The sequence below is a fragment of the Bacillus rossius genome, chromosome 1, assembly GCF_032445375.1.
Source record: "Bacillus rossius redtenbacheri isolate Brsri chromosome 1, Brsri_v3, whole genome shotgun sequence".
NCBI lineage: Eukaryota > Metazoa > Arthropoda > Insecta > Phasmatodea > Bacillidae > Bacillus > Bacillus rossius.
This window is the reverse complement of record NC_086330.1, coordinates 66,475,340-66,498,867: the sequence shown is the minus strand read 5'-3', so window position 1 is coordinate 66,498,867 and position 23,528 is coordinate 66,475,340. Positions and strand designations below refer to the sequence as shown.

General features: G+C 35.4%; 2 protein-coding genes across 13 annotated transcripts in view; one reads left to right on the top strand and one right to left on the bottom strand.

Annotated features, from left to right (window-relative positions):
• Positions 1–9,110, bottom strand: part of LOC134536980 (uncharacterized) — a 579,850-nt gene extending 570,740 nt beyond the window's left edge. For 5 of the 10 annotated variants that reach the window (XR_010075914.1, XR_010075911.1, XM_063377118.1 and 2 more), the window contains exon 1: positions 8,829–9,110. Coding sequence is in view for 4 of the 10 variants with exons in the window: in XM_063377118.1 (XP_063233188.1) it covers positions 8,829–8,860 (32 nt within the window). In the remaining 6 variants the exon portion in view is untranslated. The remainder of the gene's footprint in view (positions 1–8,828) is intronic. The other 5 variants (XR_010075909.1, XM_063377141.1, XR_010075912.1 and 2 more) reach the window with 4 other exon arrangements.
• Positions 1–23,528, top strand: part of LOC134536959 (gonadotropin-releasing hormone receptor) — a 684,534-nt gene that overhangs the window by 522,169 nt on the left and 138,837 nt on the right. The window lies entirely within an intron of this gene.

Here is a 23,528-nt window from a genome sequence, read left to right as displayed (position 1 = left end):
TTGTATTCATATACTATTAAAGGCATGATATCTGAACCTAACATTGTCGATTACATTCTACTCAGTTAAATGTATGTGAAAATGCACCCACATTTTGTTAAATGCGCCTCCATTTTGTAGAATTTCCAACCAAATGTGCTTCTTTTTCATTAAATGCTTGACCTTCGTAAACATTGCGTAGTCATTACGTGTAATTTGCATACATTGCGTGTACATTGCGTGTATTGCACGTAAATTGCGAGAACATTGTGTGTTGGAGTGAATGGAGCTTTGGAGCTCTTGGAACGCTTGAAGACGACGGGCAATTAAAGCATTCGAGCCAAATATAGATGGATCTGATGGCGCGATTTGGAGCTATTGGAGCCTAGCTGTTATTAGGGAGATCGAAATCCTGTGACGAGAACGTATAACACTGCATCGAATTTTTTCAATCATATGGGCTTCTATTTTTTTAATGTGGTTTTGACTCGTGTGTTATAGTAAATGGTTCTTGATTTGACAAGCATATTATTCCGTCGGTTGCATGTATATAAGCGAGTCGTCAGACGGCGGGACATTCAGTTTGTAACTTTCGTCGATGGTGTAAGGAACACATAGTTTGTTTATCAGGTGCATAAGTCGCGTAATTACCTGTTCTTGTGAACACGATGGCATCTTTACCGTCTTTAATGGCGAACTAGATAGAGTTTGTACCATCGACTATGGAACCCTAACGTCAGCGGCGACGACGATGATGGAGCATATCACTTTGGCAACGACGACGTCAACACTAGAGGAGACTTCAACAGTCGTGATACCAACAGCAGAAGAGAGCTTAATTACTTCAGTGTTGGTTGCACAGGAAACCTAGTTGAACGCTGTTTCGCTCTCGATGGAGACTTCAATGGCTTGTGATTCGTCAACAACTACCGAGCATCGATGCTGTTACTGTGAAAAGATTTTCTCAAACAATAGCAATTCGCGATGACACGAGAAGAGAGTATGTGCTAAGATCCTTTATCGTAAAATGCTTAGCTGTGAGAAATTTCATAAGCAGTTTGCCAGAAAAGATAATACAAAAAGCAAATGAAGACATGCAAAGGCCCTGCTGCACGACAGAAAGTAGAGATTTGGTGCAACAACGAAGTATCGATTTGTATAAGAGTATGCCTGGAAATGGTACAACTGCAGTAACATCAGATTCTGGTTCGGGTTCGTCTTCATAAACTAGGTATCCTTGCGTATACTGCGATATTACGTTTGCATATGCTCATGATGTACGAAGACATGAGAAGAGTAAACGTAAGCAGAATCCATCTCACATGAAGTTTCGCTGTGATGAGTGCCATTAATGGTTTACTCGAATTGACAGTTTGCAATGACATGCCATAAACTGTAAAGGTAAGGTTCGTTTTCCTACTGTTGAACTACCTGCAGAAATTCCGACTCTTCGCGTTAGATTGGAGACTTGCGAGCAAACAGGCACAAATTCTTATTCGCTCGTAGATTTGTATCTGGCTGTCGTTACGCAGTATTCACTCTCAGAAACCCCACATCTGACACCATAATGTCGTGACCGAGCGGCTGGTTCCTTATAGGTGAGGCTATGTGGGGCAGCGGAGCGATTAAAAGCAATAACTTAATACTGCAGACAGGACAACTCTTATTATTATTCTTCATTCTTGGCTCGTTACAAGTATTAAACTCTACAAAGCTTTTACATCCACTTCTTGATACATAGAAATTACAAGTACAAACTTAAGATTCTACAAGTCTGTTCCTTCTGACAAAGCTCTCAGTCCCCATCCTAGGACCTCCTCCTCGGGAGTCTCCCGACACACTCTCTTTCCGTCCGCTTCCTTCTGCCGGGGCAGAGCGCACTCTCCCCCACGCTTTCTCGTGATTCGTCGTTTTCATTTACACACTCGTTTCATGTTCAGTCCAAGGATTCAGTCATTGTTTAACCTTGTGATGCGTAGTTTCCTCTGCAGTAAACAGTCTGTTTGAACCACCACACATAAATAACATTTGGTTAGCCAACTGACGTAGAAGGCTTGTAAACCTTCGACAGGCATACTCATCGTTCGATACACAAGACATGAAACACTCTATTGAAACATTACTCATTATTCACCTTATGCTTATAATACAATTTAATACCAGAATTATAGTTATAGTATTTTTATATTTCTAATACTAACCCAAAATAACTAAAATAACTAGGTACTTACGACACCTCCCTTGCGGGGGAAAAAGAAACAATTAAAGAAAATACAATTGTTTCTTTACACCTCTCTTAGTTTGAAATGGGACTTAGCCATCAACGACTAGTCTGAGTTCTCCGTAAACTATTTCCTCTCAATTCGATCCTTTCCTCTATCTGGCTTTCGTTAACGGAATGGACCAGCTCATTGCTTCCACTGTTATGTATAATTTCCCTAGGTCTGTATTTGTTTACAATTGTTGGTTTAAAACATATGGTTTTACAATTACAGCAATCACCGTCCTTACACCTCTTGTAGCAATTTACGACAATAGTTTTACAACATCCACATTTTATACAACAATATATACATAAAATACAACTTAATGATATGATAATGATATAGGACATTACAGATACTCGTGAAATCACGTTTGTGTGTTTTATTTTCCATTCCTCTTCATTTATCATATGCTCTACTTCCTCTATTTTGTGACCGGCAATCTTCAAATCGTCTAACCGAGTTATTGTAGGTTTCAAATGTAACTTTGTTTTTAATTTCTCAAGTGTTACTTTATAGTTTGTTTCATCACAACAATCTATGTCAAGATTTATTTTGGGAATAACATCTTTTGTGCTAGTGTTAGTAGTTAACTCCAGTTGGGAGGATATAAAGATGTTGGTACCGTAACCTTTACATGCACTTATAAACTTAAGTTTGCCAGTATTTTCCACTGTTGCGTCAAAAGGTCCAGTTTGATCGCAAACGATAGTAATTTTTTCTTTATCTGGCGCAATTTATAACCATTCATTGTGCTCTAGCTGAATCCATAGGGTCTGCTTTAGCTCTACTATTTTCTTAACACAATTGCTAGGTATAGGACCTGTATTATACAATAATTTGGCTGCACAATCTTCCCGTGCATAAATATTGATCAATGGAAAGGTTTGTCTACACACTCTAAGAGTTTTAGTTATTACTTTACACTTACTCAATTCATACTTGCTTATTTTTGCGTAGTACTGTTTTGAGTGTTCCATCATAATATAATCCGTTTCCGGATCTATGAAAACATATTTGTTTGTGGCAGTTTTCATTTTTACAGGCAATGGAATGATTCTATATATATCAAAAATTAAATGATCAGTTACTGGTAGTCTAATTACATAACATAAAATGTTCCTTTTGCTAAACACTTCCAGCTCCATCAGGTTAAGAAGGGAACTATCTTTGATTGTTCCTTCTGGTAATGGTAGATTAAATTCTCGAGAATGAGTATATTGAAATGCATTGAAATATTCAACGATTTTTTGTGGTGTTATAATATGGGGGTTTAAAATCCCTTCAAATGCATTTATTATGGAATTAAAAATAGATTCACATTGAAATGAAAGGGTTTCAATTTATTGATTTAATAGAGTCAAATGCTCGTTTACTCGTATTCGCAGGTTATGATGAGATAAAGCGTCGGTTACATTTGAGTTTATGCGGTTTATCTCATCTGTAAGTTTTACTAGTTGGTCAGCTAACATTTGCTGATTCTCATTTAAGTCTTTAACAGTTCGGTTCATGGTTTGCAAGGTCGATTTTACAATAAAAATTTGTTCCTTACTCAGCTTAAGAAAGTCTAATTGTTCGCTCTCAAGTTTCGTAATTTTATTATTATAAAATTCTGCATCTTCTTCGTCTAGCGTACCAAAAATCACTTTACTCAATTGCCCTATTAGGTTAAATGGAAAGAAACTTCTTTTTACTCTAGGACTAACATGGTCTTTAGTTATACCTCCTATAATTTCTATGGTGCGCGCAGTGGCGTCTAACCTGTTTGATAATTTTGTTATAGTATTAGAACATAGAGTTTTACCCTTATACACCGGAATTTCCTTATTACATAATTCATTTACAACACTTACATATCGTCTTATCGTATTATAATTATTTTCAGGCTGACTTAAATTGAAATAGGAGATTAATCTCCATTCAGTATTATACAATCGTCGATTGCCGTTATGTTCGTAGTACAGTCCCGAAGTTTCTTCAATTTTAGTGATTTGAATGTCTAGTCTTGATGACACTCCACTCACATGTTCAGGGTTCAGCAACAGGGTAAAAATGAGTTGACTGTAACATACCAATTAAAAGTAAGGCTTTAACCTGTTTGCATGTACCTTCACAAGCTTCGTACGTTTGGTAAGGATGGTTATATTTACTCCTTCTACTTTTACAACATTATAGGGGCCTACATATTGGCTGGACAGTTACTTGGACCTACCTCTTCTGACAGTCTCGTCATACAGAAGGACTCGATCATCAATATGAAAAATGTGCTGGTTCACATGTATATCATAATTCCTTTTATTTATTTCTTTAGAGATGATTAAATGTTTTTTTGCTAATTTGAAAGTCTCTTGCAATTTTGTTTTTAAGGTTTTGACATAATCCTCATAATTATAATTCTTTTCTATAAAGTCCTTCTGTAGGATGCCAGGAATATTAGGTAATGTACCAAATAATAATTCATGGGGTGTAAATCCCGTGGACCTATGAGGCGTAGTGTTATGGACAAAAGTGGCATAATTTATCCATTCGTCCCAATCGAGTTGGTTGGTGGCGATGAAGTGTCTTAAAAATTCAGTGAGGGAACGGTGCTATCTCTCTAGACTCCCATTAGATTGAGGGTGATAGGCAGTTGTTTTGATTTTGGCAATTTTGAACAATTAACACACCTTCTTAAACGGATCACTTGTAAAATTGCTTCCTTGATCTGAGATTATCACTTGCGGTATACCAAATCTTAGTATTATTTCGTTCACAAAAGCTCGCGCCACCGATTCGGCTGTTTGGTCGAAAAGGGGTATGGCTACCGTATACTTGGATAATAGATCTTGAAACGTTAGTAAATATTTATGATTATTGGCAGTCTCAACTAGTGGTCCCACAATGTCGAGAGCACATTTTTCCCATACTTCATTAGGCGTGTCCGTAATTTCAAGCGGCATTTTTATGTAAGGCCGCGTTAATTTATTCCTTTGGCAAGAGTCACACCTTCTAATATAGGTCTCTATGTCTGTTTTCATCCCGTTCCACTTATAATATTGTTTTATTCGGTCGTATGTTCGGGCGATCCCTTGATGGCCTCCTATCGGTGTGTTGTGAAATTCCTTAATAATTTCCCGTTTCCTTTCTGTGGATAATTCACCCTCTTGTTTCTCAGTGCTATCCTCTACAGAGTGAGATACGTCTGTTGTCAATTCCTCCATTTATTTTACTTCGCAAAGCCTACTCAGCGCATCGGCATGCATGATAGTTTTACCGGCTCTGTGTTTAATCTCATATGAATATTCTTCCAATTTTAACCGCCATCTTAACAACCTGGAACTAGGGTCTTTTACGTTAAAAACATATTGTAGAGGTTTATGGTCGGTTATCACCATGAAATGGCGACCTAATAGATAGGGCCTGAAAAATTTTACAGCCCACACTATCGCTAACATTTCGCGCTCAGTCGTCGAGTAATTGACCTCCGCCTTATTCAACGTACGGCTGGCATAGGCGACGGGCTTGTCCTTACCTACTTCTCCTTGGGACAAAATGGCTCCTATAGCTAGTTTGCTAGCGTCTGTCGTCACGATAAACGGTTTATTAAAATCCGGATACTGTAAAATTGGTTCTGAGGTCAGGATTTCTTTTAGGGTGTTAAATGCAGTTTCCTGTTCGTCTCCCCAGATAAAGGGAACGTCACTTTTTACAAGGTTGTAGAGGGGTTTTTTGCAATTTTACTGAAGTTCGGTATAAATCTTCGGTAATACAAGGCTAATCCGCAAAACATTTTGATGTCTTTAGCGTTCTTTGGTCTAGGGTATCCCTGTACTTTGATCACTTTCTCCGGATCTGGTTTCACTCCATCGTCGCTAATCATGTGTCCTAAAAACGTTACCTCTGTGCGTAAAAACTCGCATTTATCAGGTTGTAGCTTAAGGTTATGCTCTCTCATTCTAGTGAAAACCTCTCTTAACCGGTCGTTATGTATCTCTACTGATTGGCCATGTATTATGATATCATCTAAGTAAACAAGACATTTAATTCCATTTAGTTATGACAAAACAGTGTTCATTAATCTCGTAAAGGTCGCAGGAGCTCCCTTTAACCCAAACATCATTCTGCACATCTCATAGTGACCCGTCGGGGTACTAAATGCAGTTTTGGGTTGATCTTCCTGTTTCATCCTTACCTGCAAATAACCACTAGCCAAATCTAGGGTCGAGAAATATTTTGCTTGTCCTAATTGATCTAATATTTCTGTAATATTCAGCATCTGATACACCGAGTCCACTGACACAAGATTCAGTTTTCTAAAATCTACAACGACCCTCCATTTCTGTTGATTGGAAGCGTCTCGTTTTTTTGGAATCACTAATATAGGCGCGTTCCAAGGGCTCAGACTGGGTTTGATAATACCCTGTTCTAACATCTGTGCCTCTTGTTTTTTAATTTCCTCCTTGTGAATTTCCGGAATACGATATGGTTTTACATTAATGGGCCTCGTCTCAGCACCTGTAGGGATACTATGTTCCATGGTCGGAGTACATGTGAGTGTATCACCGGGCAAGTGAAAAATGTCTACAAACTCTTTGCATAATTTTAGCAATTGCTTTTTTTCTGTGTCGTGTAGATGTTCTACCCTTAACATCAATTCCAATTTATCTTTCCTTTCCCTATCGGAATTTTGAATACTCAACAATTTCGCTGTAGAGGGTATTTCCTCTAATTTAACGACGTGCATATCTACTTCTACTTCGTGTTCGTTAGTATTTAATATAGAACATAAACATTTGCCATTTATCACTTCCGTCAATCCATCTCCTAGATAAACTCCCTTTTATACTTCTCCTTTTGTCTACTAGTCCTAATCCTGCGTTGCTATCATTTAATTGCACTATTTTTTCGCACCTAGCTGGTACATGAATTCTCATATTTTTGACAGCATGATCTTCTTCACAAAATGGGATTTGCTCCTTGTTGATTATCAGTCTATTACATTCGAAATCCACAACAGATTTAGTAAAACTTAGAAAATCTTTGCCCAAAATACAGGCATGAGGACAGGATTCTATAATGTGACATTTATATCTTACTGTGGAAGATGGTAAACAAAAGTTTAAATTAACAGTCCCTTTTGTAGCCATTACATTGGTGGCTAAACCACGAATCTTAGTCTTCTCCTTTTTATCACTGGCCGATAGGATACTCTTATTTAGAACATTCTCTCTGATTAGTGTTATGTTGGACCCTGTGTCTATAAGGCAGTCTACTGCTTCACGTATTTCGTCTAGCTTTAAAGAAACTATACTACTCTTGGTACAGATAGCATCGTCGTTACTTTGTTCATACTCTATTCTAGATTTTCTATTGCAGCTGTCTGTGTTCGGCTCCTTAGGGTGCATATACCGCTGCTCGTAATGCCCCCCTTTTAGTTTCCCCCGTTTTCCCCATGTTTCCATAATCGCGATTCGGTATAAGAAGGTCTATCCTCTCGCCCTCCTTTGTTAATATATCCTAATTCCTTGTGATTTCTTTGGTCATACCTGTACTGATTTGGATAATCATTTCCTTTGGCAAAATTGTTATTGTTGTATTTTCCGTGTTTGTTAAAGCAGTTTCGGGCATAATGTCCCGGTTTACCGCACTCAAAGCATTTGGAGTTTCCCCTGTTTCTCTCCTCTTTGTGGGGCTGAAAAGTCTTTCTGTCATCTCTTTTTTACGTCGACAATTCGCGTCTGTGTGTCCTGTAGTGCTACAATTTTTACAAAATAGCTCTCCTACGTGTACATATTTTTTCCATCCTTTATTTTTATCGGGTTTTCGTAAGAAACATTTTTCTAGTGTGTGTCCGCCTTTTCCGCAATTCGAGCAACTGGGCCTTCTTGTTACCGTATCTCCTACTTTTAACATTGGGGGTCTAATTCTCTCCTTAAGAGACAAAAGATTCGACTCCTCCTCTAGTGCCGATTCTACAGCTAACCCTAGAGTCTCAATTTGAGCACCCGTGCTCCGAATAACTGTTTGAATTCTTTCATCAGATAACCCTTGTACGAAGCAGGCTCTAGCCAAATGTTGTATTAAGGCCATTGCCCCGTTTTCTTGCGGGCGGGTGCATACCTTTAAGGCCGCCTCTTTAAGTTCAGTTACCATTGTATCGACTCGGCTACCCCAGTTTACAACAGGCTCATGTGATCCCTGTCGAGCATTAAATAATCGAAAAGCGTAGAAATCTAAAGTTCTGCGAACCGCATAATTCTCCTCTAAAATTTATTTTACCTCTTCCCAAGTATCAGTGTTTTCGCGGACTAAAATTTTGGCTTTCGCGTCCCCAACTATTATTGATTTTACGAACTTTAACAGCACTCTATGACGTTCTGGGTTCACTAGTTCAAAAGCCGTGTCAACATTATCGCAAAATTCTTTGAGTTTGTTTTTTGTACCATCAAATGGTTGATTTATCAACTTTAACGCCTCTGTTACGGAAATAAAAACTTCCCCAGTTTCACTTTCCTCGTTACTGTCAGCCATAATTGTGGAGTAAACGTAACCCTCCTATTTATACCAAACTGTAGGTATCATGCTTAACGTATTAGCCGTACTGACCTTATTATAATAAATTTCGTGAGGGTACCCATGGCCCTCAGCTCTTCACACGTAGCTCCGGTTGGTCGTCCCTCGCGCTGCCGTCTGCAGCTGTCGCCTCTTCCCTACTGCGGGGCTATCTTCGGCTGGCGGCGTCGGCTGTTCCTATCTTCTATGTCAACATCCTCTTGGACTCTTGGAGTATGACGAGTGGGGCTTTACGTCGTCTTCGTTGTTGATGTTGTTTCCTCGCTGATTATCAGTAGACCAGTCACTGCCTCGCGGAAGTTGATATCTTCTTCAAACACTCTGACTCGCCGTCGCTCCTGGGATGCGGTGCTCTGATACCAGTGACGGACGATTTTCCTTTCTCTCTTATTCTCTCGTACATTTGTATCTGGCTGTCCTTACGCAGTATTCACTCACAGAAACCCCACATCTGACACCATAATGTCGTGACCGAGCGGCTGGTTCCTTATAGGTGAGGCTATGTGGGGCAGCGGAACGATTAAAAGCAATAACTTAATACTGCAGACAGGACAACTCTTATTATTATTCTTCATTCTTGGCTCGTTACAAGTATTAAACTCTACAAAGCTTTTACGTCCACTTCTTGATACATAGAAATTACAAGTACAAACTTAAGATTCTACAAGTCTGTTCCTTCTGACAAAGCTCTCAGTCCCCATCCTAGGACCTCCTCCTCGGGAGTCTCCCGACACACTCTCTTTCCGTCCGCTTCCTTCTGCCGGGGCAGAGCGCACTCTCCCCCACGCTTTCTCGTGATTCGTCGTTTTCATTTACACACTCGTTTCATGTTCAGTCCAAGGATTCAGTCATTGTTTAACCTTGTGATGCGTAGTTTCCTCTGCAGGAAACAGTCTGTTTGAACCACCACACATAACTAACATTTGGTTAGCCAACTGACGTAGAAGGCTTGTAAACCTTCGACAGGCATACTCATCGTTCGATACACAAGACATGAAACCCTCTATTGAAACATTACTCATTATTCACCTTATGCTTATAATACAATTTAATACCAGAATTATAGTTATAGTATTTTTATATTTCTAATACTAACCCAAAATAACTAAAATAACTAGGTACTTACGACACGACAGTTTAATGATAATGGCTTCTACTTGGTGCAGTCTGCATTTCGTGGAACATTGAAAGACTACTATTATCTAAATACGTTTAGTGAGTAGAAGGACATTTGTACTATTCTTGACCATATCAGGCAGAACATAATCAATCAACTTACTGATGACGTAGCAACAAACGGTACATTAAAATATAACTTGCGGTTGGATTGTATACATGGAAAGCCATATTCGTTCGATGAAAATGTGTAGAAGTCTATATTTAAGACTTCGGCTACAGTTATTTACAGTTCTGAAGATGTAAAGCAAAATTTAAACCACGGTGACCAGAAACTCTGCCAAGAAGAGGAGGACTATGTCAGTAAAGATTTCTGGCTGCTCTCTGTCTAGTATAAACCGATTGGACCTAAGAATTAGTCATTTCACGCCTATGCAGGCCTAAATGTTTATATGATTGCTGGCTCTCGCAAGTGTTCCTGTAGTAGAATATAAATTATGTAATAAATAGTATCTTTATGAAAGAACTTGTGTTTTATTTCTCGAACCTGTCATATCTGTGGTTTTTATAATATAGTTATTGTTTTGCATCGTCCCGTGATAGAACCATGAACAGTAACTGTTCGAATCTATCAGTATAATTATTGAAAATTTGTTTAATGAATTTTGGAATTTTTCCCGAATTTCGAGCTGTATAATTACAGAATTCCAAGATGGCGCCCAGTAAAAAAAATTATTACTGTACTCTAGCAGGTTAAATTTTAACTAATATTATGGTACGCCACTTTAGTAAACCAAAACTAGTTGGAGGCCTCCAGCAAACGAAAACAATATGGTGGACATGATATCATATAAGCTGATGATATTGTTGGTTGGGAGGTCAGTCTGCAGGTGGCTTCTGTGGAAGAATATATCGAAATTTTTTGCTCTTACCAGGATTGAACTGAGGACTTCAAGGCGTAAGTGCGTTATAAAATAGTATTTTATCAAAAAAAAGTTTAAATAAAATTTTATTATAATTTGAAAGTTTTAATTTTTCCCCCCGATTGTCTAGCATTGAAATTACGCATTTTCAAGATCGCAGACATGACGTAATACTAACTGACTATATATACCTTGACATAAGTGGTGGGGGGTCAGTCTGCCAGCAGCCACCATGAGGAAAGTATCGGTCGCAATTAAATTTTTTTTTTTTTTGCCTTTTTTGGGTTCGATCCGAGAACTCCGAGCTCCATAACGTAAAAGGTTTTTTTTTTTTAATTTTTTTATTAAATTTTCTATATTAAATTTTATTATGATTTTTAATGAAATTTCATGAAAATTGAATTATAAACAAAGATTTTCAATATGGCTCCCATAATGGAAACTGCAACGGTGACATCATAAATAAAAATGGCTGCCATGGATTCATAATTTTATGGTCATGACCTGGACGGCTTAGAGCGGCTAGCTCTTAGGACTTTTAAGCCGCTTTTAGGATTTTGTGTTATTTCTATGTCAAAAAGACTTTTGCGGTTTTTCCAATTCCGAATTTTTGAATTATCTATTTTTTTTTTTTTTTTTTTTTTTTTTTTTTTTTTTTTTTTTTTTTTTTAGATTTTGGTAAAATGTTTTTCCATAACACTGGAAATTTTGAATTTTGGGCAAATATTGGACAAATTTTGGCAAATTTTGAAGTTCAAGGTTACGATGAAGATCAAAGTTCATAATTTTCATTCAAGATGGCCACCGTGACGTCACAATCTAAAATGATGGTCCGGCTCCAGGCTTCACACACTGAACCCTGTACCCGGACATACTTTTGTACACTACTATAAATAATTAAATTATACTTAAATTTTCACTTGAACAATACTTTGAGCTTGAAACAAGCCACTTGCACAACAGTATAGAACCACTCAGTGTCTAAGGACAAGAGAACGTTTTAAAACACAACGGAGACATAACCTGACAGGAGGTGAACTCATATAGTTATTGTTGTAATAAATATGTACATGCTAACTGAACTGTTAGAAAACGCTCGCAGAGAGGCGAATAAAAATACTATCAGACAAAATTAAACGGTTTCTGTATTGGTAAGCCTTCTTTAATTAGATTTTCAAACTAACAGGATTTTGCACGGATAGGATAGCGTCTTCTCCTTCCGACGTACATGACCTGCGTACGCAAGATACGACGTCCATTAATATTCGCGACGGCAGTCACGAGAAGGCTGCTTGACATTAGTACGAGCTTAAACCTCACAAGTAAATAACCTTGACTTTAATATTAAACCAGATGGTACGCAATCATAAATTTGGCTGCTTTAATTAATTCGTTTAATCTCAAAACATTTCAATCGTCCACAAAACACAAGAATCCTTTAACAACAATCTTATGACTTATGAAAAAAGTGTACCGAGGAAAACTACAGCATAATTTACTTTTTAAGTGTAAAATCCCAAAATTTTATAAATTTTTAATTTAGTTTTTAATAATTATTTATAATTTTGTGTGAATCAGGAATTTTTTTAGTTAATAAGATTAAAATGTTTAGTGAGGAAAATATGAAAAATATTTTTAAAGTCTTTGATTTACGTGTATTTCAGAAGTGGCTTCGTTATGTATGAAGTCCTCCATATAAAATGTGTTTTCAAATTTATATTTTTGGTGGGAATAAACAGAAGATTTATTTGTTCATTTACAAAGCATTGACGAATATATATATATATATATATATATATATATATATATAAATCTATGGGATTATTTACAGTTCCTTTTTCGGCAGTATTTTGAAATGAAGAGGTATAATATTCACAAACTATTTTGCAAAATATTTCTGGTATTTATTTCCTTTAATATGATTCAAATTAATTTTGAATTCTTGGCTGTATTTATCAGAAACAACATCTTGTATTGTCGTGTGGTTCCTGTTTGAGGTTTTTTTTATGAGTAAAAACCTTCAATATTCATGTTATTTTAGATGACAGTCTTTTTTTCAATATTCAACATACAGAATGACCAATTTTTATTGAAGCTGAATGAACGTATGCCATTGATTATTAACACCTAAAAATTAATCTTACTGAATAATGTACTACAAACAAAAATTATGCAAACAGACAACGAACACCTGATATTGACTCGGTTAGTCAAACGTTTTGTTTATTATTACCTGACAGCATCAAATATCGTGAATTTTGGATTACTCTTATTATGAGCCTACGGACCAATTTTTTTTAATTGCCCTTAGTTACAATTAATTACGTTAAAAATGTTACACATTAGTTTAGTTCAATTATTGTGTTTGTTAATATAGGTATGTGTGTGTGAAAATGACAACATTATTAAACCTTGCGTTCATGCTCTTGAACAGTTGGCAAGATATTAAAAATTTCATCAGTGTGAAGTGGGTGGAATGCGGAGAGAGACTGCAGGAGCTGTGGAAGAAACGAGGTCGCGCGCGTCCACAGGCATTCATTCTCGTGGGGAAGGAGCAGTTCTGCCGTCGCTTTTCGCGGCGGTGTTAACGGCGCGCGTCGGAGTGGCCGCGTGCCTGCGGTCTCAGGTGAACTCCGCGCTGGTGGCTGGTGAGGCCTGCGCTCCACTGCGCTGCGTGCAAGCGTAGGTACCGCGGAACAAAATTCCAGAGAGAAACAGGCGCGTATTTCCTCATTTACACATACGTAATTTATTTATTTCCTTTCCCCCTCCCCCTCTCTAAAAACACCTTAGACACTTTCACAAAAAAAAATCCGCTTATTTTCTACATACAGACATACACGAAAACTAATAAGAAAGAACTCATATTAATTATTTAAAAATATTTTATTTTATGCCATGTTACTTCTTTTAGTTTTATTTTCAAAAAAAACTATTATTTTTTTTTTCCATTCGCATTCAGCGCCTTTTTTTCACTTAAAATTTCCAGTAAGTGTCGTTTGTTTCACTTGCAAATGTTTATGTTGTCCACATACGTCCTGTCACAATTTTATTTAAACAAACCAACCTACTAGTAAAAGATACAAAAAATAGTCAAATTATTCTAACTAATGATACAAAAAGTAAATTTTTTGTTTGAATTACACATCTAATGAACAAATGCGTAATATCTAGTGATCGTTAAAAATGTATATAATCCAATTACAATTAAAAATTGTCCAAAATTGGAATAATCGTGACGTTCCGGTGCTAAACGGTAGTCTATTCCCAGGTGACACTAATGTAAAATTATGACTTTGGAAACCACAATTTTATTTTAATATTTGGCGTCTCACTCATGCTTTACTGCGTGACTTAGAGGACATCACCAAGTAGACATATCATATCCCTAATTATGAAAACTTACATGAATCAGAATATTAAACATGATTTGGTTAAGACTATCGCCAAGTAGATCAGGTTTTGTCATAATTTCAAAATTTTCCACATTACTGAACTGTAGAGTTCCGGTGTGAGTCCACTTATCTTTACTTGCTCTAGCGCCTTGCTAAAACTTTTCACCTAAAATGTGCAAAGATCACGAGTCCAAAATTATCCACGTATCTTCTTCGCTACTCATCGGATTGTATCGTAAATTTGAGAGTACTGAGTTTTACTTAAAACGAGAATCCACAGATTATTAAGAGTATTAGCAAAATCATTCAATAACATGAAGAAAGGCGCAGATATTTCGTGAAATCGTCGATATTTCATTTCATTTGACGCGGCCGAAGCTATCGTATTCGCTCGCTTTTAGGATTCCTTTCGACGCAAGCTTTCCTCTGTCTTGCGTTTTCTTGCTGTAATGCCGAGAATATGATCAAGTCATATAAGACGGCGTATTTAATTATTTGCTCATTTTCAATTTAATACCGGCTTTCACTTGTATTCTTGTGAATTTTTGTCTGCATAACTTTGGGGCTAAAGAAGTGCTCCAAAAGCTCTTCACAATGACACCCGAATCAATGTACTGGGTAAACGTGTTTCCACGCTACACCAATTTATAACTTTACAGGAAGCTAATTCCTAACAATCACGTTCATGTGCCTACACTGGTACGATGACGTCGAGAGGCAAAACAAATACTGTGCACAAACACGTACATGAATGATCTATCTGTTGTGCGCTGAACCATTTCAAGTCTCGCAGTTAAAAGTTATTTAAATATGACGGTATTTTGTTACCCAAAAAAGATCGACTGACTACCATTGCCAATAGACGTTTTAAAATCAAAAACTTGTCAAAGCTAAAGTATAAACATTCTTCTTCCATACACGTGCATGTTTTTACTGTTTACTGCATTAATTGAACGCGAAAGTAGGGATCCAGCTTAAAGTTTTAAGAAGATCTATTTCTCTGGAAATTCCGAAGAACACGTCCTTTATTTCAGGTAACATTTTTGTTAAGAATTTGGTAGTTTAATTTTTTTTCTGAGTGTCTACAGAGTATCTTTTACGTTTAGTTCATGGAGGACAGGCTCGTTCATGACACAGGTTCTACACGATAGGTTTTAAACAGTGAAAATTTATCGAAATAAATTTGATTGAAAATAGATTAAAATTTCTCTTCTTGAATCCGAAATATTCTACAGTTGATTTCACTCATATTGCAGCCATCCCACTTCTTTGAGGATGGCCATGCTGGTCAAGCGGTCACGTGACTCGCCTATACTGTTTATGTGGGACGGGTTCGATTACAGGCAGGGTCGAAACCAAATATTTCGTAAGTGGGAATCGTGGTGGATGTTGTCTTGAGCCGGTGGGATATACTGCACATGAAATTTTGCTGTACTTTTACAAAAAAAAATTCCCTTGGAAACCAGCTGCCAAGAAATAGTTTGTAATGCTACCAGAAATACATTGTACATTTTTGTAGGCTATAACACGTATTTTTATGGATTTTCATTCAAGCATAATTTATTTACCACCTATAAGATAATATAATATTTACCATTAAACTTTATTATATTGTATCATGCCTATTTTGTGCGCAGTTAATACTGGAAGGCTATTCAAGGAACAGTTTACAAATTACTTAGCAAAGCACGGTTAAGAATCATAACTCAGAATTACTGCGAACGTTATTTTGTAGTGATAGTTGTTTTCATGAAAATATACAAATTTACACATGTCTATTATTTTACGTGAATATTTCTGTTCATTTTTTTAAAAAAAAATCTACAGTGTAGGTGTGTTCGCGTTTTCCTTCAGCTGATTCAGTTTATCAACCTCCAAAATGATCTCATCAGCCCTGATGGTCTCCCGGGATGCCATCCGTTCTTTTTTGCAATAAACTGTCTGAAGCACAGATGAACCCCGCTGATTTGCGCGTCAACAAACAGTTCTCTATTTGAGTTTATATTAACGCTAAAAAAACTTTTAAATAACTCATTAAGCCCCAGAAAGTATGCGACGAGCCCCATTTCGTGAGGGATTTCTCGCTTCGCTAATTTCTCTTGCGAAACTCCTTAAATAAACTGCCTGCGAAGACAGTTATCGATAACATTTGTAATAAAATTCTTCTTATCAATAATTTAACGTGACGTATAACTATCTTTTAATTCTTACAACCAAACAATATCACTGAAATACTATGTTCAGGAATTGAACATAACGTGATATGTGTGTGATAATAGATTAAAAATCGCAGGTAAGTTTCTCTTAAATTTATTAAGAAACATTTGTTAAAACATAAAGTAATATACAATTTTTGTATAGAAGCATTTCAAACAAAATGTTTAGTTACTTTTTTTAGTTTACGTGTTTGTTAAGGTTTAGTCATTTTATAATACAGTTAGAATATGCAACATAAATGAAATCACAGTAAGTTTTGAAACTGTATTTTATCTCACCTAAATATTAATCACTTTCCTTTACCTACTATAAGAGGTGTTCTGACACTCTAAAATAGGAATATGTATATTTCAATTTAGAATTATAAATTAATTATAATTTAGTAATGTAATTAAGTCAATAAACTGAACGGAAATGAGTCGATTTTTTTATTCATTTAATTTTACCATAGGAAACAAGACCTCTTTGTAGCTGATGCGAATGAAATAATTGGTCCGATAATTACCAAAACTAAAAAATGACGGTACAAAGCAAATAATGGTAACTGCATAAATGTGTTGAGTTCTAATAGTGGAAGTAACCAACAGTTAACAAAATTACGCTGAAAAAATAACAAGAATAACTAACTCATGTGACCATTTATCTTTCAGTGATAAAAAATCACGTCTTCAGACCAACTGCAACGCTTGGTTGACTATTTTCGGTTTTAAAATCATTTTATCTGTACGCAAAGAGAACACGTAATGTAAACAAGTGAATTGAATCAGCATCCCAATAGAGCTGATTTAAAAAAAAATACAAAAAAATTACGCTAGAACCATTCCAACAGTTGCATCAGTTTTTATAACATATACACTTTGATTACACGTAGATTTCAAAGAAATTACGATAGAATACGCTGATTTTTTGTACGTGGAAATCTCTCATATGTAGAACCACGACTGCTTGGTGGTTTTATTTCACTCCAGGCTAATTTCAACTTTTACAAATGCAGTTTGACCGATTACAACATTCAATCCTTTAGCGGGTTACATATGATAGGATTACCACTTATCCTCCTAGATTATTGGCTTACGGTCGTCAGGGGCGGGAAAAAGGCACTATAGTCTAATCATCAAAATGAATCAGATGAACATTGCCACCCAATTGATCTTTGAATTAACAATAGGAACATTACAAAATCCTATTAACAAAACCATGTGAAGTCTGTCCGGATGATAAGATGTGACAGCAGCCATTGGACCAAAGAGACCGACTTGCTTAAGTATAATTGTATGGAGTTCATCCTGGTACCATAAAAAATGTGAATTGGGCGGGTATTTGATAATAGAATTGCATCCTCGGCTTTGAAACAGCATTTCTCGTCAAAGATATGCAGGTATGTTCAACGGCCATATTTATTACTGTTATTGTTCGCTATCCACGCACATTAGGTGTTGAATAGCGGATTAAGCTACTTGGTCGCAACTGTGCTCTCTTGCGACAGGAACCTAGAACCAGCTGTAATTCTTGCGTAGTGCAGATTTTTGTAACAATAAGAAAACCTATGAGCGAGTCTTTTAGTACTCGCCAGTGATGTGTAACATCGAATCTCGATAACAAGAAGATTAAATGTGCTCTTATATTACAAATACACTTATGATACGAACCTCGGTCCTGGGACACGTAAATTAACATATAATTCTTTAAAATAATGTCGAGCGTGATAAATAGCTACACGCAAAATGTATTTTAATTGACTTTTTTGGACACGAATAACAAGTACATTTATGCACATGCCACTAGCATTCACTGACAGAATCGTAAATGTGGCTACGTTGACTCTCAAACCATTTTATTAGCTGACAGAAATTTTTAACTATTATGAAACGGCTCCGTTAAAAAAGCAAAAAAAAAAAAAATTAAAAATTAAACAATATCAAACCCCGGCTTGGACATTATTTCCAAGTCATTTTCTTTAAATATAGCCCATCTTCTTAAAATTCTCCAAAAAATTAACACTTTAACGTTTTCCTTTAACTTTGTGAACTTTGGTTCGCGCCATTCTCCACAGATGGCAGCACCGTCACTCCCTACTCCCTGTTACATTCACGAAATTTCTCCTACCAAATACCGTGTACCTAAGATAACGTATTTTTTGCGATAAGCTTTCAAGACTAGATTAGGTTCAAAACACAGTAGCTTTGTCTAATTCTTTAAGGTACATGTCTACTGTCAGAGCATCAATCACAATAATTAAGCGCGGAAGCAAACGCGCCCTGGGTGGCTCGGTAAAATAAAACAATGGCTTCTCTTGCAGACAGCCGCCAATTACAAAGAAAAATCATCTGGCGCGGACATACCATATTGCAGCCTTATTGGGCATTTGGATTTGTTCGCGTAAAATTCCTGCTCCTGCGTATACCGAGAACTAAGTTGTTACACATTAAAACAACCAGCAAATGGCAAGGCAGATAGTCATAGAGTAAGGAGGTATTTACAGAAGTATGACTCTAACAGTGGCGGCTGAAACCATGTTGGGTGGGCCCATAAATACTAGCAAAAACAAATCCCTTTTGGCACAGCCTACAGGCGTAGGTAGATTTTCATGTAACTATTTCTTCTAGAAGTGTTTTTTAAACTTCTATAAACTTCTGGAACATTTAATGAACTTAATGTACATACCATTCTAAGTGCTTTCTAACATTCAAAAATTATCGATTAAATATTTTCTCATATTCCATACAGCAAAAGTATTTTAAATGTTTTAACTCAATGCATCCAGCATTGAATAGCTTAAACGAATATCATATTATGCCTACACGTGTAGTTATGCACTTTTTCATCCCTTACACTAATACATATTCATATAAAAATTATCTTTGGACAAAGGTTTAATATAATATTAAGATGGTTGAAAATAAATTCGGACGAATTTGATACTAAGGAAGTTATTTTTCATATCAACCCCTGTCTTAACGGTAATATATCGTCTAATCACATATTGTTTCAGCCAATTTTGTTAGATAAAACATAGTGATATTTACAAAAAAGTATAACGGAATTGATGTTCCTCTATTAAAAAAGTAACGACTTTTTTGCCTTTCAACCCTTTTTTTCCCATTCAACATAAAAATTTAAATTAGGCAGAAGTTTTAGATAATATTTAAAAAGCCAAACAATAAAAGAATGGCTTCGATAGTGTACATGGTAGAGAAGTAATATGTTTTTGTTATTTTAACGCCAGATTTTTTTCAACCCCTTGCAGTAATAGTTAATATTATCAAACGTATTTTTCAGACAAAAGTTTTAGATAAAATTTATATTTACAATTAATTTAAACGGATTTAAGTATGGGCTTATAAAGATAGTTACGATTTTTTTTATTTTAACACTCTTTATCCACCCTTTGCAACAATGGTTGGTTGTATCAAAAATGTATTTTGACAAAAGTTTTAGATAAGATTTATAAGATTTATACACAATATAAACGGATTTGATAGTGTGCCTACAAACAGACTTATGCATTTTTTTGTCACTCAACGCCTGTTTTTTCACACCTTGCAGTAATGGTTGGTCGTAAAAATTTTATTTTTATTTTTATTTAAGACGAAAGTTGTATATAGTAATTTAAAGTTTTACAGTAAATGAGAACGGATTTATTATTAAGATTTTTTAAAAATTTACGCTTTTTATTATTTTTTTCAAATCTCCTAACAATGGCGCATATTATCAAAAACATTTACAGACAAAATTTTTTAAATAAAATTGGTAATATTAAAAAATTTATAAAATTTAAAAGGTTTCTATGGTGTGTGTATTCAGGTTATCATGAATTTCGTTTTTTATTAAAACACATATTTATCCACCGTTTGCACCAATGGTTGGTCGTAACAAAAATTATTTCAGACAAACGTTTAAATAACCTTTATAAGGCTTATAAATAATTCGAACGGACGTAATAGTGTGCCTACTAAGGGAATTATGAGTTTAATTAAATTCTACTTCTCTTTTAATCAACCCCATGAAGCAATGGTTCGTCTTATCAGAAATTGTTTCCATCAAAAGTTTTAAATAATAATTATATGTTTAACAAACAATGTAATTGGGTTTGATGGCGTGCCTACAAAGGGAGTTATGATTTTGTTGGTCTTCAAACCTTTTTTTTCACCCCTTCCTATGTTTATCTTCGTTATGTTTGGTCATATCGAAAATTTGTTTAGACAAACGTTTTTGGCATTACTCCTACAAGTTAAAAGTTGTTTAAATTGATGTGGTATTCGTCATAATATGGGAATAATAGCGATTTACCTGATTTTTTCATTTATATTCCTTTGGTCGGATATTGTTCGCTAACGAATAAAACCGTTATTTCCGCTACTTTATTTACATATATGAGTTTGGAAGTGATTTGTGAAAAATTACGACAGTTTTCGTGTCCATAAAAGTGTGATATTTATAAATAAATATAAACTTTTGAGTTTACGATGGTTTTGGGGTCTATGGACCATAAAAATACAACATATACACAACTTTTCCAAAAGTCGCACCATGGGAACGGCTAAAATAGGTAGTATTTTTTCAAAATCTACCTAAAACTCGAACAAGAGGTTCAAATCAAAAGTTTTGGCATTACAAATATTATTTAACTAATCGATGACTTTTGCTTCGTACAAGACAATTATTTTGCAAATACACTTAATACTGGTTTTTAATTAAAAATAACATTCTATAAAAATGAGTAGGAGAAGCATAATTTCTAGTATGACACAACACAAAATATGTGACTACCAAAATAAAGTGAACTAAATTTTCACTTTTGCTTGTCTGATAACAGGTAATGTGTTACTTCTCACAATCAATGTAGCTATGTTAGTCATAATTTTAAAAGCTACTATCTAGTGAATGGGCCCAAAATATTTGAAAAACTAGGTCTTAATGTAGGCAATTAGATTTTCTTTCCCATCCAGACTGTTACACGCGTGGCGAGCAGTCAGAAGCGAAACCACTTTCCAGTGACGAAAATGTGAAACAGAAAGTATGCCTGTATTTTACTTGGCTTGCAACATATCCTGATGGCCCCTTCTAAAGATCCTTTCATGCATTTACAAAATATATTGACATAAAATATCATTAAATTAAAATGCTTCAGTTATAAATGAGCTCATATTAAACCACCATCCGAGCATGAAGTTTTGATATTTAAGGAACTAATGGATCCAGTGTTATAACAAGCAATACAAAATTTGATTTCAAGAAAATTTATTTTCTAAAACACTTAAAGCCTTATTTTCTGATAAAAAAATTTTTCAACCAGATGGTTGTGGCTTTAATCAGTGACATATATTTAAAACTTACCAATGAAATAAAATAATTTGCTTAATTGAGATCATTTATTATCCTAGGAGTTTAAGGTTTTTTATTTCTTTGTTTACCAAATTTTAAACTATCGCATGAAAATATTTTTTACTGTACTGACGTCAAGAAAAACTTAGTTCAAAAATTAAAAAAAAATTATTGTCAATTAGTTTTTTAGGAAAAAAATTAATTCAGGTGAACCCACAAGTTTTCACTCGAAAGCTATCAAATTATTTTAAACAAATACAAAACATAACAAGCTAACTTGTAAGATTAAGTTTTAAGATTTCCTAAGTCATTCAAATGGAATGATTCAGGCTAACTCACTTAATTAATTTATCTTCTAATAAAAATTATGTTAATAAAATATGAAAATCGTGAAAAGTCTAAATTTACTAGTTGTATTAGGTAAAAAAATATAAAAAAATGATTGATTATGATCAAATTAAAACCAAGTTTTCGCTTTAATTTTCTGAAAATCACTTAAAATTAAATTTGTGATTTTAATTTCACTTGTATCACCGTAAGTATGGTCATAACATACACAAGTCCGTTTATTAAATTTAACATTTATATTTTGAAACGATGATTTATTACCAAATAAATTTGTATTTTTATACAAATTTATTTTGTTATTAAATTATTATTTTTATTTCCAGAAATTTGGAACACCTTTTCCGCACGCACTTGTGGCCCCAAGGCCACATTTATGTTATTTATTTATTTTAGTTATTATTTATTTTACGAATTATTTCCATTTTAAATGATTTCTTTTTGTTAAATCTTATTTAATGTTATTTTGGTTAATTATTTAATTATTGTGATTTTTTCCTTTTATAGTTTTATTCTGATTTGGTGTCATTCTAATTTTATTGTTATTCTATATATATATATCGATTGTGTTTTCATGGCCGGCTACTGGGAGCGCGGGTTCGTTGCACCGATGACGTCATGAGCGCTCGCGTGCCGGCGGGGGCGGACTGAACTGTGCGCCGCGGTCTGTTGGTTTTGGGAGTCGCCGCGACCTGACGTGTGTCGCGAGGCGGGGAACACGGCTTTTTCAACTCTGCACCGGCCAGCCCTTGCCGGGGCCTGCTGAGATGGTGCCTTGCCTTACCCAGAGGCGTCTTCAGCGGCAATATATTCGCAATCTACGCTAAGGTAAAGAGGCGACACATAGCTTTGGCAGTAGCGGGTTGTGGATCAAGATTTATTATTAAAAAGAAGCATAGTTTTGTGAGGCGAACTTTTATATAAACTGCGTATAACGGTGCAAGCTTATGGATTAGACCTTCCCGTTCTATAAAATTGATCAATGATCCTTGGCTGGACTATGATAAAGGTGGAGTGTAGAATTTGCTGCTATGCCCTGAAGAGATTTATTATTTACATTATGTTTACCTGCGAGATTTGCCCTCAGAACTAAAAACAGTTTTAGTGCAGCCGCCTCATTGCGATTGAGTGATATTTTGCATGGCGCATTTGACTGAACTATAACTACTTATTTTCTGAAGGTCACGGTTATCAGCTGTTTTATTCTTGGAAGCAAGACCTGCAAATATTCATGATCGTGCACGTAAATAAATCCGGCTCCCAGTAGGACTCTTTTTGGACTTTTATATTTAATTGTTTTTATCATATAGTATTTTTATAGTATTTGTATTTTCTGATTATATAGGTATTTTGGATCTTTTGAAAATGGTATTAATAATAAAATTTTGAGTAGCCTTAATCTGTTTGATTGT